Below are 17,476 nucleotides of genomic sequence, written 5' to 3'. Positions count from 1 at the left end.
CAGACCTCGAAAAAAACCAACTCTACTCAATCATGATCAATAACTATACATTAATAGACCTTGACCTTGATAAGTTAAAAGACCCTGTAAACATTTAGCACAAATTACTAAAGGGTTTAAGTGAGTGTATGGATATATTTGAGCCTGTATGTTTACTTCTGAACCCGTGTGGATTACAGAAAATCCTAAATAAATTCAAATTTGTGCACAAAGTAAAAACCTGAAAAAAGAACAGTTCAAAGAAATCATTAAAAGCCAACAATTACAATTACATTTCTGCCCACAATGAGTGTATTTAAACTTATGATCACAACTGTTGTTTTTCAGTAATTTCTCACTTCCCCATCTGCATCTGCAGATAAGTACTAATTTACAGCAGTAGAACAATGCATGTGGGAGTAATTAAAAATAGAAAAAAGGCAACATACCAACCAATAACTGGCTTAAAGAAATATTTTTAAGGGATGAGTTTGCATATATTTTCTGATTATCCCAATAAATCTAACAGAAGATCTAAGGATAAATTTATCCTACTGTTAAATAAGTATTGTAGTGTAGCAAAACGCCTGGTAGGTCCTCTGTGTTATAGAGCTCCCCATACCATTGCATTGCACATGAACACCAGTAATTATTTTGAGTTTTTATCACCTGCCTCTGCAAAGCAAGAGAGTACATAGTGTTTTATTAAAAAGCTAGAGTATTGGTGTCAAAATCTTCTGACTAAATGCACGTGTGTATCGTAGGCAGTAAGCAGTGATGGCTCCTAGAATATCTAATATTACATTACTGCAAACCTGACCTAGTTTAGTTGTAGTAACAGAGCTTCAGAGGCCATTTTTGATTGACTGAATTAATGAAGCATCACCTTGATGATCTATGAGCAGACAGGGAGACAACACATTTGTGGTTAGGGTCAGGCAATGAAAGCAAGTAATAACAATTAGGAAAATATTGTGATTTTTTTTAACGTTAAGATAAAAAAAATTGCTTCATAATTTACTGTCAGCTATCTAACCAGCCTGAATGTTACTATAAAAAGCTTTCTTCTAATTCTTGTGTTAATGCAAGTAGATTTTGCACTACAAGGTTTGATAATATTATCAAAAAAGAAACATGTTAGTAGTTGTTGCTTTATCATGAAACCTACAGACATTAATACCATCCATCCATTTGGATCCTATCCCAGCTATCATAATTGGCACAGGTTGGCAGTCTATCACAGGGTTAACACATAGAAAACAGACAGTCATTCACTATGGCCAACTAACCTAACATGCATGTCTTTGGACTGTAGGAGGAAGCCAGAGTGAACTTGAGAGAACATGAAAACTCCACACAGTCAGCCAGTGGATTCAAACCCAGGACCTTCTTGCTGTGAGGCAACAAAGCTAACCACTGCAACACTCTGCTGCCCTTGACAATAATACAATATAACGATAATATAATATTTAAAGCAAACTATACAAACACAGACGGCAGTTGATGTTGGCATCAGTACATGGGGCGGAAAAGAGAGAAAGAAAAATATAACATCATTGTCCTTGAATGGTCTGTTTTTTTAATGATGTCATTCCCTGTCTGGTTGTGCTCATGTGTAAGCTGTAGCATACACAAAAACACACAAAATAACACATGAAAATCACATTGCAGTGTCCCTCCTCTCTTTCTTTCTCTGCCTCTCTCTGTGTCTCTCTTGTCATTCACATTAGTCTCCAGTTCACTGCCCCCCTCATCTCTCCACCTCTGATTGGCTTTCACTCTGTTATTCTTGCACTCTCACTTGCGTTCCCCCCACATGCTGTTTCTTTCTTTCTCTCATTCATACTGCATATACCCCTTCCCTTTATCTTGTTCTCCTCCTCCCTTTTCTCTCTCTCTCTCACTCTCTTTGGTGCCCCCCCTCCCCCTTTTGCTCTGTCGCTGTACACTTCCTGGCTTGGCACGATACCCTTGAAAACAGCTCCACAATCCTCTCTCCTTCCGAGAGGGATGCTCGGCAGCCTGTTCCCCCTGTCTCCTCTCTCTCCCCGTCTCTCCTTTTTTTCCAACTTAAATTCTCATTTTCTTCATCTGTAACACAGATGACATTTCCAAATCCCCCTTCTCTCCCTTGCACACACTCCTGTAGACATGCTCACGTGTACAGACATCAAAGAGAGAATGTGTGTGTGTTTTTAACTGGCCAGAGGAAGCTGACATGCCAGCGTGGAGCGTAATCGCTGCTTCTTGACTGAGCGCGAGCCTGTGTGTGTGTGAGAGAGTTTATTTCGGTGTGTGTACGTGTGGAGGCTCAGCTGCTCTCATGTTCATCTGCCAACACAGCCTCTGCCGCTACCAACATGTTTCGACGCACAAAAAGGTAAACGCCAGCAATATGTCAACGTGCAGTCTTTGTGACCGGTGTGGTGCCCTGCTGTTGTTAGTATGTGTTGATTCATCGGAGGAGGTTGTTGTGTTTTTCCATGATGTGTCCGTTGTCCCTGCCAACTGTCATGCCGTCTCACAGTTGTCTCCCTGTCTCCATTTAGCTTCAGCAATATGGTGTACTTGTGTGTTTGTTTTTTGGCATACATATGTGTGCGTATAATGTGCTTCTGTGCACACAGCATGTTTTTATATGTGACAGGTATATGGCAGGAGGGTTTTTATAAATGCATCATTTGTTTGCTTATACACTCCTTATGTGTGCTCATCTCTATTTTACAATACAGTCCAGCATAAGACTTGTTATTTGTATTTTCACACATGTTAAGATTTATTTTAGAGTTGCACATGCTTTAGATTATGGGTTGTGAGTTGGGCTCTGTCTGGCACACTCACTCTGGAAGGTATGTGTGTGCTTGTTTAGTAGCCTGCGTGTCAGAGATAGCTTTATGAAGTGAAAGCATTTCCAGTGTCCAGGGAGTGCTTGTGTAGCAGAGAGCCAGCAGTGGGCAGTACTAGAGTGCTGGCTGCCTGGCAAAGCTCCTGCCTTCCTCTTCACTTCTCTCCCTCTCCTCCACCTTCTCTCTTTCCTTTATTCTCTGTCCCCAGCATCCCCCATCTATCTTTTTTCATTGTGTCTTTTTTCCTCCCCCATTATCCCCTCCTCGCCGGTCTCCACTGTGATTAATTGTCCTCATCTCATGTCATCTCAGGGGCATTAGTCGGACTCTTCACTGTCCCTCTCCATGTGCTGTATGTGAACAGGAGTAAAGCCTCCCTCACTCAAACTACCCCCCACCCCCACCCCCACCCCACTTACTGTATGTGCCTTAGAGAAAATGTGTTTATTTGGGAGACTGTATATGTCTGTTTAAATTCCCTGTATGATCTGAACTCGTGTCTATATTTACACAGATGACTGTAAAATAGCAATACAGATCCACCACAGTATGAATTTACATCAATATGAATCCAGTGATCCTGTGCTCGTTTTTGGCTTGTTTTTGTCTTGGCGATCAGTCATTCATGAAAGTTGTTGTTGATTAATTTTCTGACCGTTCGAGTTTTTATGTTTGTTGGCTGTTTGGCACTGACCTGGCACTGTCTGCAGCACTAAATATGGAAAGCTGTCAAGTACTGTTGGCATCAGATGTCTGGTTAGATTCATAATCGTGTTTTCTTATTCTTTGCTAAGATGCAAATAATTTGCCAGTTCTTAAGTTTAATTTCGACAGAGATCTTACAGAAAACATGTTTATTAAACATAATTTTGCTTTAGGGTTTTTACAGTACTGTATTTTCAAATCCGATGCCAATATCCAGGACAATACTGAAGAGGGGGAAAAAAACAAAAGGCATTTTTAAAAATAAGAGTTAGAACAATGATGTTCTGTGCAAATGTATTCAGCTCCAGCCCTGTTTGTCTCCTGTGCTTCTGGTGACTTGGCACCACATTTTCATTAGTGATCACATAGAGTTAAGGCAGACTGCCACTTTTTCTGTGTACTTGTTGGTGAATTTTTACCTGCTTCAGTCTGGGACAATCTCGTTATTGATTAGAATAAAATAATATTTTAGACTAAAATATAAAATGCTGTGTTTCGTAAAAGAAGGTTTTGGTTATGCTAATCAGTGTACGTGGATAAGACACGAAACAACATCAACATCTGTCCATTTACAGTTCAGTTTTTGCCACTTTTGACCAGAGACAGGATGTCTAGGTTTCAGTGATGTTTGCTGGCTGAAACCTGGTGAACAGACTGTCTATTAACCTTACAGATGGTCAGGACTGATAATATTTGCTGCCTAGCCCCAACAGTGACATTATTTTATTATTAGCTATAGCTGCTAGCCGCTAGCCGCTACCTTAACCATAACTTAGCAGACTGCTAATGTGGGTCATTGCTACTAGTTAAACACATAACGTTAGCATGTGCAACAGCCAGGTTAATATTTATGATAACTGTTGAAATGGGAGCTTTACTGACCTCTCGAGATTCCTCAAAAAGCCACAGTGTTGTTCTTTAAGACGCAGGTTTGTTGTGCTGCTGTTCTGGTGTTCAGCTGCTAGTGATGGGAGGGGCTGTGTGTCTGCCTGTCTACAGTGCTGCTGTTGTGTGATGGCACTGTTGGTATCAATCCTGTTACAAAAAGGAATATATGTATGTGCTGCCTGTGATATTTACATCTTAAAAAAATAAAGCTTCATCACATTTTCATAATTTTAATAACAAAGGTATCATAAGTTCTGGTGGCATCCCTGTTATGCATACTTGTTTTGTAAAAGTGTTGAGACTCAATTATTGTATCAGCACGAGCACTGAAAAACGTTCACCCGTCCCAGGTTCTGTGTTATAAATATCATCCCTGCTTCCTCTCTTAATCTGCGTTTTTTAATTATCTTCCTTTCTCTTTCTTTTGTGTGTGTGTTTGTGTGTGGGGTTTCTTGGCCGACTGTGGCAATTAAGAGAGATAATGCTTTGTGTCCACTCCAAACAGATTGAGCTAGAGGAAGACAGTAAAAGTGTGTGAGTAAGAAAGAGAACAGGAGGCACAAGACAGCAGCAGGAAGAAGGAGAGTGGGGTGGGATGAAAGGCAGAGCCTGAAGTAGAGTCTCAGTGTACGTTTAAGTGCAGCCCATGACAATAGAGTCTGAGTCCTTGTCTGCTTCATTCTGTCTTACTTGATTTCACCATCTAAAGGTAAACTCTGGAGGTTTGTTGCTCTGGATTTTGAGATCCTGAAAGAAAGGCAGGGAAACGAGAGGAGAATTAAAAGATTCAAACTGGATGACAAACAAGTGAAGGAAGTCTTAATGGCTTTCTTGCCAGAGACCTTACCTCTCTCTCACATACTGTATATATATATATTCGTTTTGGACATCATGCAGAGTACCAATGAACCCACTCATGATCAGGTCAACTCATGACGTTTCATCCCACTCACATGCAGGTGTTAATGTTTATTTTTCATTTGCAACGCAAAGGAAAGACTGTGACTCAGAAGGAACGATCATTAGTATTTAGGTTTCCTGTTAGCTGAATCTTCCTCTTTACTAACTGGGCACCAAACTGCAGGCTTTATTACATGTTGCTATTCTAATCTAACTTCATTAAATATTGCATATAATACTTCCATTGTACCAATCTGATATGTGCAGATGTTGTTGTGGTCTCTGCAACAAGAAACTCTCAGCTTCAATAGAGCATACATTATGTTGATGGACCTGATACCCAGACATAAGTAGGTTCCACAATTATCTGCTTGAGCACATACTCACTGGTGTTATGGCTTTTAGATGCTACAAAATAATGGTCCTTTTTCAGATATTTTTGTCAGCACAGTGTTCATGTATGAGGTTAAAAACAGGAACATGCTTATCTGCACTTTGCAGCAGCAGATGCATAAAACCTGGGTCTGCCATTTGGTGTTTGAGCAGCTTTATTGCTCTGCTGTTTTTTATTGAAATAGCTGTGCAGAGAAAGGTAGTAAAGAAAATGTTCAGCATCGAACATGGATTCTCTTCTCCGTGCTGTATGCCTGTTGTTTGTACCGTGACAGCACCATCTGTTACTGGCTGGTGTTCAGGCTAGCCTGGACCAAAACACACAGACTGTTTTTGGTTCATCTCTGATATTGCGATGACATTATAACACAACTTATCATATAGACCCCTAAGCTGGATTACAGCCTGGCAAACCTGAACTGCATGATATCAAACCTGAATCTTCTGATAAGACATTTTTAGATAAAGATACATTTTCTTAAGTTCATCTTTATTATTCAGCACAAGGAAAGCTTTGAAATTAACTGAGCAGCTAATGTCCGTTATTTTACTCAGTATAAATTTCTGACATGCAGAGTTATTGAAAACTGCTATTAGAGTTGACCAAGAACACTGAGCTCATTTTGATCTTGCAAACAGAAAATATTTGTGTCAAATTAGTTTAACACAAAACAAGTTGATATCTATTTATCAGCAATGTACTGAGATTTCAGACACATATTAGAGTCGCTTTCTCCATGAGGTATGTGAAATAAGGTTTAAAGTGGATGATGTTTTCAGTAAATATGAATAGATATGGCGCACTAGTGCAAAAGTCTGTCTTATTTCGTCAGAGTGATATTGTTTTTGTGTTTGTTTATCATTTACACCCATAAAACATATGTTGCAATGCTTGTTACCACAGTCATATATCGTAACCTTAGTTAAATAATTAGTTAAATGTGTTAAAGGTAACATGATCAGCTTGGATTTTCATATAAAATGTTACTTCTGTAACATTTTAAGCATCTTTTGATGACTGCAGCAGTACTTCACTTACGAACTTAACATAACGCCCTCATATTGTACCGAACAGTAGGACTAAGGTGATTGCCTGATTATTCAAATTTTGCCTTAATAATCATGAGACTGTGGGTGGGTTTTATGAATGTGAGAAAGAGAAGTTGTCTCTGCTCTTGACTCTCTTGTGATTAAAAAACTAAATATGTTTGGAAAGATGTGATTGCAGTATGCATGATTTGGTGTATTTATAAAAAAAAAAAAAAAAAACCAACTTAAAAGTAATAAAAATGTGAATTATTAGATTTTGACAATCAGCCTGTCACATGGCAGACACTCAATACAACATGGTTGAGACGTCCTGCTGAAGTTTAAACTGAGCCTCAGAATCGGGGTGAAAGGTAGTTTAAGTGACTTTCAACATTGTATGGTTGTTGTTGTCAGATGACCTGGTCTGAGTATTTCAGAAACTGCTGATCTACTGGGACTTTCCCACAGAAGCATTTCTAGAGTTTACAGAAAGGGTCCAAAAAAGGAGATAATATCCAGTGACCTGCAGTTCTCGAGGTGAAAATGCCTTTTTGAGGCCAGAGGTCCATTCTGTATTCATGCTGATGGCCACAGTATTTCTTGGTACACTGTGATGCACACTTAACTACAGACAGAGAACAGAGCACTTGATGATCTCTATATCCACAGTAATTTTGACAGTGGTTCAAACTCCGCGACTGTAGAAAGAAATGCAAACTGAGAACAGCTTTGTTTTTGTAAAGGCACATCTATACTTCCTAGCACTAAATCATCTTGTGGTAACAGCGTTGTCACATATCTGATAAGAAAATGTCAAAATGGTTTCATTTATAGTTGAGTCATTTTTCTGTCTCGGAACACTGAGTTAATCTCCCCACTGCTATCTCCAAGAGATGTTGTGCCTTTGCTTTCTTGTGAACTCACGTGCATTACCCATAATCACGTGATTTTTAATGTGTGCTAGACATGAGACTCCCTACTAACGCAAACGAGTGCTGCTCGCTCAAGGAAGGGTTTTATTCTTTATGAGGTGGCGGCTACGGATCGTTTGCTGTGAATGAGGTCACGAAGGGAACAAAGTGAAATGCCGTTGTTGCAGTGATTCAGAGCACTTCTCGGGTCTCCACATGCAGTCTCTGCAGACAGCTGACACAGCTATCAACGCAATGTGGAGAGAGTAATGCAGACAAACAGGAAACCAGCAAATGAAAGGCCTGATAGACACATGCAGAAAGAGCCAGATAGCTCTTTGCACTACCGCAACTTCCTGCTGCATCACTCTGCCTGAGGATACACTTTCACACCTTAACAGGACATCTGACAACACCCTCATCTATAGAGGGAATGATGTGACTGAAATAGATGTCTGGATTTTTATTGTACCCAGTACTTTATTTATTTATTTGTCATATTTATGAGCTCTGCCCTGACTGAGGCACTGCTTTGAGACCAGTGAATCTTTGAATGCCATGTTGTGTCATCATACTTTTTTCATAATACACAGAAAGCTGTGCTGTGCTGCTGCTTCTGTGATTATGTGAGCTGTCTTTTTTAAGTAGTTATAAAAATTAAGTTAAAAAATCTAATCCAACTTGTGAGTTTTCTCTTGATAGGAAAGAACCTTTCACAAAGGTTCACAAGGTTGCAACCACAATCAATTAGCAGTGTGCGCTGCAGCCTTTAAATTAGTCTTTTATTAGCTGTGATTGGTGTGACATGTCCATGTTGATTTGATTAAACAGACACTTTTTAGCAAACAAACACGTGTGAACTCAGTGAGGCGTCCAGGTTTTGTTCCAAGAACCGGTGAAGATTTCGGTACAGCTTAATATACCGTCATTCCTCAACCAACCTTAATTTATGTTCTTTATGCTAAGCTAAGCTAATTACTGATCTTTGTGTATACTCAGCACACAACAAAACAAGACTTACAGGTATCTTTCAATTAACACCTAACAATGAATTAAAACAGTCCAGAACAACTACAGCTAAAAGGAAATTAGTTCCATCCACAGTAACTTATTTTTGGCGTGTAGCTCTCTGCTGGCAACTCTCCATCGTTCCATGGAAAGCCAAAGGCAGAGCAGCAGCAAGACCCCAGCACAGAGAGGGCATCCATGTTAACAGAAATGACACTGATTAAATCAGACACATAAAGATGAAGAGGTGGGGTGGAGATCAGCTGATTTGGGTTGGGATTGAGATCAGGGGATCTGTAGATATTGCAGCTGAGCTATTAATCTGAAATCTGAACAGATTTCCCAAAAGATGTTTAACTTTAAAAAAAAAAATGCAACCTAGATACCAGGTTTACATGCAGGTTTACACCAGGTTTACATGAATAACACATCTGTAGAGTACTTGGCTGCTTAGATGTGATTCTAACCGTGTTGTGATACGATCTCCTCTGTGAGCTTTTTTGTATCACCTTTATTGCAGCAAACAGCAGGGAAATCAGTGGGATCAGGGTCAAATCTGTTTGTAATAATACAATGTATAACAGTGAAAAATTGGTAAAAATCAAAAAACCTCTGCTGTCTACATACATAGAAACATTAAACAGAATTTCACGTCCAACAAGTCCAACAAGATCCTTTTAAATTTCAAACCAAAATAGTGACATAGTTGCTGCAGGACAGTGATCTAACGAAAAAAAGCACAGGTGAAAGGCATGGTTTTATATAGTATACGACCATACACCAGAGTTAAGTCTCTTTTTGCAAAGAGACATGTCGCAGGGAAGCTGCACTTGTCAGCACAGACTCACTCAGATTGATTGCAGCATGTTTACAATCTGCCTGCATTTATCAATTAGACTTCAGTTATTTTCAAACCTTCACCAACTGATCTGAGAGTAATTGCAGTCAGTCTGTGCAATCGCCTTCCTATTGAAAGTGGTCATGCAAATAGGTGCTGTACGTTCAATCTGTGGCCAGACATTCATGGGAACTACTTGCAATCATTTACAAAATGCTAAAAATTGAGTCATAAGCTTTTGTAGAGTTTACGATCACTTCGTTATTCATTGTTAATGCACTCTGTCAGTCTCCTCTATCGGCTACCCACATGGTCAGTCACAAGTTCAACCAGTAAGTCAGTCTGAATGACAGGTTTTTAGCAGACCGGTCACCAAATTAAACAGTCAGCCTCACTGTCTGTTAGCCAACTTTCTTATACAATCAACAGCTGCATAAACAGCTAGGTTTAAAAAAACACAGCAATGTATTAAGTAATGAATTGGCAGCAACTAGTAACAAGTGAGCATTGTCCCTTTTTCATAAATTTCCAAAATAGTTTTTTGACATGCTGAATTTTTTCCTGTGACCTCTTTTATTCAATCCTCTTCTTCTATTTGTCATTTTTTAAATAGCCTTTTCTTTTCTGCCTTGTACAATGGTGAAGCTATGGGTGTTACTTTTTTGTCCGGCTTTGTCACGCTTTCCCCTCGGTTAGTCTCTCATGAGGAATAACACCTAACCCCTGCAGCAACTCCTGACATCCAGACAGTCCTGTTGTTGCTCTCCTGTTTTCTCCATCATCATTTATCTTTTCTGCTTTTGTCTTTTTTTTTTTTTTTTTGCATCACCTGTTTTATTTCATCTGCTGCCTGTCAGAATCACTCATTCATTCTCTCAGTCGCCATCTAGATGTCCAATGCTCAATAAATCTGCCAACATGGCTTGATTTGGACACTTTCCCAAGTTTGTTTCACAATGTGCCTGTAAGAACAGAGGATGCACTAACAAGGACCAGCCTCTTGGTCAAGGAGCAACATTTAAAGGGGCAGCATTTTATTAGGTACAACCCTTTTCCCACAGTTGAAAATATGCACTCTATTTTAAGAGGTCCTGGCAAGAGACAGAGAGACAGAGAATGTCACCTGACAGGAAGTGAGACTGGATGGATCGATGGTGTACCCATCGAAAAGGTCTTGTGTCCTGTGTGCCCTGTGAGTCAGCACTTAGAGCAGAAGATGACACCACTGACTGATAGACAACACACACACACACACACACAGAGAGAGAGAGAGAGAGAGAGAGTTAATAATCAGCAAGGTAAAGCACATTAAGCATGCACAGGCGCTCGCTCACACCTATCTGATGGATGGTGTAATGGACGTAGGTAAAAACTTGTGTGTTTCCATTCCGTGTGTGTGTGTGTGTGTGTGTGTGGGTGGGTGTTGTGTGTACGCCGGTGGACCATGACTGATTTTCTATTTGCATGCACATGTTAGCCTATGACAGGTAAACCCCTCATCATGCACTGTTAGGCTGTTCATTCAGAATCTGCTGTCCTTTAATTGATTGTATTTAATACGGAGCTGCTGTGTTTTTATCAGTGACCATTTGTTGTAATTAGTGTGCTCAGCTGTCTGACTATAATGTGGTCAGACAGCTGAAATCTTTTATGATATCAATGAGAAAAGAAACCCAAGTGTTTCATATCCCAAACTAGTACAGTGCTGTCGAAAAGTCGTGAGTCACCCTTCAGTTCTTTATGTGTTGCTAGCAAAATGGGACAAAGTTGGAGCGTTTTATTGAAATGTACAAAATAACCCCAAAACAGAGTTTGCACCATTTTAATGAGCTTGAAAGTCAGTGTTTGATAACCACCTTTATTCTTCAACACAGGCTGAACCTCTTAGGCAAACCTTCTTGTAATTTCTTTAGTTTTCAGGAATAATTCTTCTAGATTTTTGAAATACATTCAAAGCTCTTTTTGAATTCCATCAATTCAGACAAGATCCCCAACATCACATCCCTAAACCATGACAGAGGCTCCAGTGTGCTATAGACAGTCACTGTTGTGTTTAATTTGGGATACCTGAAGCTTTTCTCCTCATTTCCCTTTCTTAAGAATCGCTTCTTCACAGCCACATTTGCATCACTTCCTGTGTTTCCTGAGGTTTCACGGTTTTCACGATTGTTCCAATACCGTTATGTTCTCAGCTCCCAGTTCTTACTTTAAGGCATACTACATTATCACATATGAAGATCTGGATTTTAATTAACCCAAATTTGCCTTCGGGGAGAATCTTACAATATACGTCACATCTGTGCTGATTTTTTAAAAAAAAATTTTTAATTAATTTTACAGGTTGTTTATCCTTCCAGAGAGAGACTATATCAGCCCCAGCATTGCGTTAAATATCCCAGATTTAATCCCCCACATCCATGTGTTATTGTTTGCATCATTTTTATTTTCAGTTTATTGAATTTTTGGTCGGTGTTATGGGGACTGACCCTGTGTTTTTCTCCATGGTGTGTTTGTGTGTAAGAGACTAATGGCCCTATGCCAGCCAGAGGCCTGTAGGGGGATAATTGCTCGTCAAAGCTTCTGCACGAGTCATTACCACAGATTTAACCTTTGACCCCCTCGCAGCGAGCTGACCAGAGCATCATAACCACTTACAGCACTGGGTTTCATCACTGGGAGATTGGGACACAGGCAGGGGTTGTTGGCTGTCTACATGTATATTTGTGGTATGTGGTATTTTTTTTAACAGCAGGATGTTTACATCTCTATTTAATTAAAAAAAAGTGTATATATTAAAAAAATAGACTGATTTATACATGTAGTTACTAATAGCTTTGTTCTCTAAATGCGCAGCACCCAACAGTATTCGTTGACTGGTCTGTAACTTGATCCAGCTTCTGGCTGGTACTGGGCAGGTAGAGTTCAGTGGGTTCAGAGCTGACGTGACCAGTGACAGTTAACTAGAAACAGAAAAGTCGTGGCTAAGGTGAGCTCCAGAGTTGCTGATAATTATGCATTTGCTTCTCCAGCCACACTGCTGATTTAAATCACACCTTAGTTTTCATCATAGTTCATTTTCTCCTCAATTAGTGTTTAATTAGTTTGTTGGCTTTTTGACCTTGCGCACATCAGCAATGTTTGCAGTGCTGCGGTTAACTTCTGTATAATCACACTGTTGAGTTAAGTTTCCCTTAAGTGGCTTATTACCATGTTCTTGTTAGTTAGAAGTACTTGACGGGGACGTGAATGAAGCAGAAGCTTGTCATTGCTGAGGATGTTTGATAGTTTCTGCTACAAACCTGGATGCTGTGTGCTATGTCTCCAGCGTATTGCATATAAATTGCACCTCAGGGCTCCGTGTTTGTTGACTGTTTAATCTGCACTCAGTATTAATCTCATGTTAAAATTGCTCTTTGTCACTGATTAATATTAACAGCAGATTTTGTAGGAAAATCAGCTAATATTACAAGATGATTGCCTGTATATAAAAGATGGAAGTAGCACAGTGACACTACACGTTATGAATTCTTGAGCTTGGCTTTCTTCCCATGTTTTGATGATGTGGCTAGCTAGCAGTGGCTCTGACTGTAATCAAAGAGTACAGCACGCTCACATTGTAGCAACTTCTCACTCCAGAGGGAACCACACCCTATTTCTTACTCTTTTTAACTTCTGTTTTACTCTAAAGGAAACCATCATTTACAAAACCAATGGAATTTGTATTAACAAAGACTTCACACTTGTGATCAAGACCATAAAGTCAGTAGTGAAAGTTGGCACCGATGTTATAAATGAAGTAAGAATTGCGATCACTTCGATCGTTTCTTCTACATAGTCAAACTTATTTTTGCAAGCAGAGGAGTCTCCCCCTGCTGGCCAGTGGAATCAAGAACATCTCTTATTTACAGTGAATGCTCTGAGATGGTGTAGCCTTCCTATGATACCCATATGATAGCTGGGATACATGCCAGCTTCCCAGCCTTAATTTCTTGAGCAGTTAAGAAAAGCCTTAACATTTAACAAGTATGTCCACCTCTTCTTCATGCTCGTGATGTTTCTTTAGACTATACCTGGAAGCAAAAAAACAACAAAAACATGTATGTGCTATGCTTTGACAGAGATGACAATGTCACGCAGACACACTTTACTTCTACCTCCCATATTAAAAGTAGCGTCACACTCGCAGCTTTCTCGTCAGCTCTGGTCGCCGTCCACAGAGGCCCACACAATGGCAGCATGCACCGCTGACCCCAGTGAATCACACGCCGCCTGATTGACACTAACCTCCCGCCTCGCCACTAGCCCTCTGTCACACACAGATTGAGTCTGCATGATGGATTACACAATGGATTATGATGGATTAAAAAACTGGCATTCACGAGAAAAACACACAAACGCTCATTGGCTCTGTTGTGTGAGCAGACTCTGGTTCTCAGTACTGAGGTTCACTGCCGGGTGAAATCTTTTTTCACATTTTTTTGTAGATTAAAGCTGATTCAGTCTCGTACTCACCTTAATTATTTAATTTAATACAAGCTGTCTCTTTTCTTGCTGCACGCTCTGGTTAAAGCCAAACAGTTGTAGATGACGCCGTTTGCTTCTCATGAGTGTGACTCTAAATCTGTTGCTATGGTAACATTGTACATCCCCCCCCAGTTTCTCTTCGTCTTTCTTCTGTATGGATCGAGAGAATTTTCTCTTGATTGGCCTAATCTGATCTGAAGCGGTTTGAATATTTTAAAAGGAAAGAGTCTTGTTTTTAGTGACGCTTCAGCCTCTTATGTTTAAAATTCATGCATGCATGAGACGGATGACTGAATGAGCCCAAATATCACCGTCAGCCTGAAAACAGAGAAGCTGGCAGATGATGTATTGCAGGACTGTTTGGCTGTAAACTGACAAACTGTAAACTGTTTGTATTTGACTACTAAACTAGAGGCAGATTTATGATCCAAAGATGGCAGTGTACAGCGTATTAACTGTGTCTACGTTTCTCCCACACATACACACAGAGACACACAAACACACACACATACTAACATCTTCTTAACCAGACTGAAAGAAGATGAGCTCAGGCTGCACGGCTATAACCGTGACGGAGTGATTTAAAGTCACATTACCACACACACCAGCTTTCCCAGTTCTCTTATCTCCTTTGCTTTCCCAGTGAAGTGTATCCACGGCGTGTTAGTCAGAAGCCCCAACAGCCGCCTATGGCGCCTATATTCCTCACTGACTGCTACTAATTATCAGGAAGGGATATGGGGTGAACATGATTGGATTTTACAGTTAATGAGCTTTCTTAAATGATCTTATTGGTACTCACTTAGAGAAGGGACAATGGTGTAAATATACAGTTTTTATAGAGTGTGCATACCCATAAAACAGAGCAACTATAGCTACATTAGTGAGCCTTTTTGTACCGATTCACTCCCCACGATGTCACACATAATAACTGGGGCTGCAGCTAATAGGAATTGATTGGTGAATTTATAATTTGACTTTAAAATATCAAGTGAACCACATGAATTTTATCAAAGTAACAGTCCAAAATACAAACATATTCATTCTAACACATATAGACAATAAGAGACAGAAATGTGCACCAGATACAGCAATGAGCAAACTGTAATGTTTTTGGTTCATCGGCTAATTATCCACGAGGACTGATTTTTTTCTGTGTTTTGACTGTTTCAGTTTTAATACTGTTTCATGTCTTACCTCATCACATTACCATTTCCTCTTAAAATTGTAGTTTTAGTAAAAAAGAAACCACAGATATACCTGTTCAAACACACATTAGGGCAGATAAATAATCAGCCAATCACATGGCTTTGTTGATGCCAGAGGTTAAAGGAGAATTGCCGAAATGCTTTGAGCTGATAAAAAGACAGCTCTTACTCAAATAACCAGTTGTTACAACTAAGGCATGCAGAAGTGCATCTCTGAACACAAAACATGCAGTAAAGTAAGTGGGCCACAGCAGCGGAAGACCACACCCACCTCTAATAATGGCAATCTGAAACTGCTATTACACAGGCGCAACAAAATTGGACGATAGAAGATTAGAAAAATGTTGCTTGATCTGATGAGTTGCAATTTGTGCTGCAACATTTAGATGAAATGGTCAGAATCTGCTGTAAATCCATCCATAGCTGGAATCAAAGGCTCAGGTTGCTCTGGTGGTATAATGAACAGCGTTTAAACAATACATCAAAAAATTTAAGGCCAACACATCTGCAGCATCTGAGCAGTATCATGTCACTATGGCCCTAAATGTCCGAGGAATGTTTCCAGCGCTTTCTTGAGTCTGGATCACAACAAATTATCAGAGTAGCTGCTAAAACTGATAAAGTGGCCAGAGAGGCAATATAGTAGACATCCAACAAACAGAAACAGGCGTTTTGTTAAGAGAACATAAACACGTAAGCTGAGGAAAAATTTACAAATGCTGCTATACAGCTGCTGATGATCAATATATGGTGACCTCTGTGACCTCGACCTCAGGGTCGAGGTTAGAGGTCAAGTTTTCTGAAAATCTTGTGAACTAAATAAATCAAGAAAGATTTCCCCTTTCCAATTTTCACATTTATGCCATAGGTTCATCTAGCAGGAGGCTGTGGGGCAGCGCTGGTGACTGCCAGTATTTTCATTCATATGTTGTTTAAACTTAAAATACAAGCACAGGAAAGCTGGAAATCGTGTGTGCACACATAATTATACAAAACAAACAATATTTTTATGAACTGTAAACAAAAAAGGAAAATATATTATGCAATGTTATATATATTAGAACAATGCAATGTAATATACAATATTGCAATGCTATTTAATTTGTGTTATTTCATTTTTTGTATAGTCTTTACTGTTATGTACTCATATTCCTAATTATGCTGCATCAAGTTTGATGCTAGAAAGCGGTTCTTTATGCCGAGGAGCACTAAAGCACTTTATGAGGCTTTCTTTTGATGTGTGACTGATTTGGCCTCTGTATGTAAGTCTGTCTAACAACAGTAACCCAAACAAACCAGGTTGCAGTAGGTTGCAAGGCACTGAGCTAGGTCGATGGTTTCAGTTTTGTAAAAGCTTTTGTAAATGTGTGTTCATGCTGGTTTTGTTAAACAGGACTTCTTGGTAAATGTTAGAAAGGTACACTGAGAGAGATCTCAAAAAAAAACAAAACAGTGGAGTATACAACCACCACGGTAGGATGGTTTTACGACACCCCCCCCCCCCCCACCCACCCTTTCCCCCGCTGTGTCTGTCATATGTGCTCCACTTAGTTTTAACAGAATTGAAGTAGCAGGGCTCTTACGGTGACCTTTACTGGTGTGACTGGCAGTTGGAGTATAGAATAAAGAGCAGAGCTCCTATATAACCTTTGCTACAGTACAAATGCTTAGGGCAAGATACCCTTTTGAAGCATTTCATTTAAGATAATGTTGTAATGCAAAGAGGCTCTCAACTCCACAGGAAGATTAGATGGCTTTGCCTTTGTAGGGTTTTCATTCTGCTTCGTTTTTTAATAGTTTAGTCAACCTTGTATTGCCTTAAAGGGGAGTTAGGGGAGAGAATGACTTTTCCTGACGTCACACATTTCAATTATTCATCATTTAGAGAGTTAATTTGGGAGAAGGAGAAAGCAATATGGATCCGGGCATGAATGGAGTTATCAGAATATGGTGACGCCATTTGTTGTGACTGGGGATAATAGAGAATAGTTGCAAAAAGGAGGCAGGTAGAATTAATGCTCCTTCCCAGTAATATGTGGTTTGCAACATTAGGTACTAGACCTGAAAGTGAATCACTCCCATTTAACAAGTCACTGATAGAGTGTTTCTCCTGTAGATACGATGAATCATGAATCAAAAGCTAAGAACGTGTTCTGAAGTGAAGCTTGAGTGGTGTATGCTCCAGCGATTCAGCCTTTTGAGAAAGAGCAGCAGTGAGAATGTGGATTTTTCATGCCTCTAGGAAAA

At 39.7% G+C, this 17,476-nt stretch overlaps 1 protein-coding gene across 3 annotated transcripts in view; it reads left to right on the top strand.

The window, feature by feature from the left end:
• Positions 1–17,476, top strand: part of mast1a (microtubule associated serine/threonine kinase 1a) — an 81,458-nt gene that overhangs the window by 23,853 nt on the left and 40,129 nt on the right. Inside the window, exon 1 of one of the 3 annotated variants that reach the window (XM_084931107.1) lies at positions 1,963–2,359. The exons of the other annotated variants lie outside the window; for them this stretch is intronic. Within the exon in view, the coding sequence (XP_084787233.1) occupies positions 2,340–2,359 (20 nt within the window). The 5' untranslated portion in view covers positions 1,963–2,339. Of the gene's footprint in view, positions 1–1,962; positions 2,360–17,476 lie in introns of those variants that run through there. 3 annotated transcript variants of the gene reach the window in all.

This window comes from Perissodus microlepis, chromosome 6 (assembly GCF_051167445.1).
Source record: "Perissodus microlepis isolate ML-2025 ecotype Zambia chromosome 6, ASM5116744v1, whole genome shotgun sequence".
Taxonomy (NCBI): Eukaryota; Metazoa; Chordata; class Actinopteri; order Cichliformes; family Cichlidae; genus Perissodus; species Perissodus microlepis.
The sequence above is the reverse complement of the archived record's forward strand: the minus strand, read 5'-3'. Positions and strand labels throughout refer to the sequence as shown.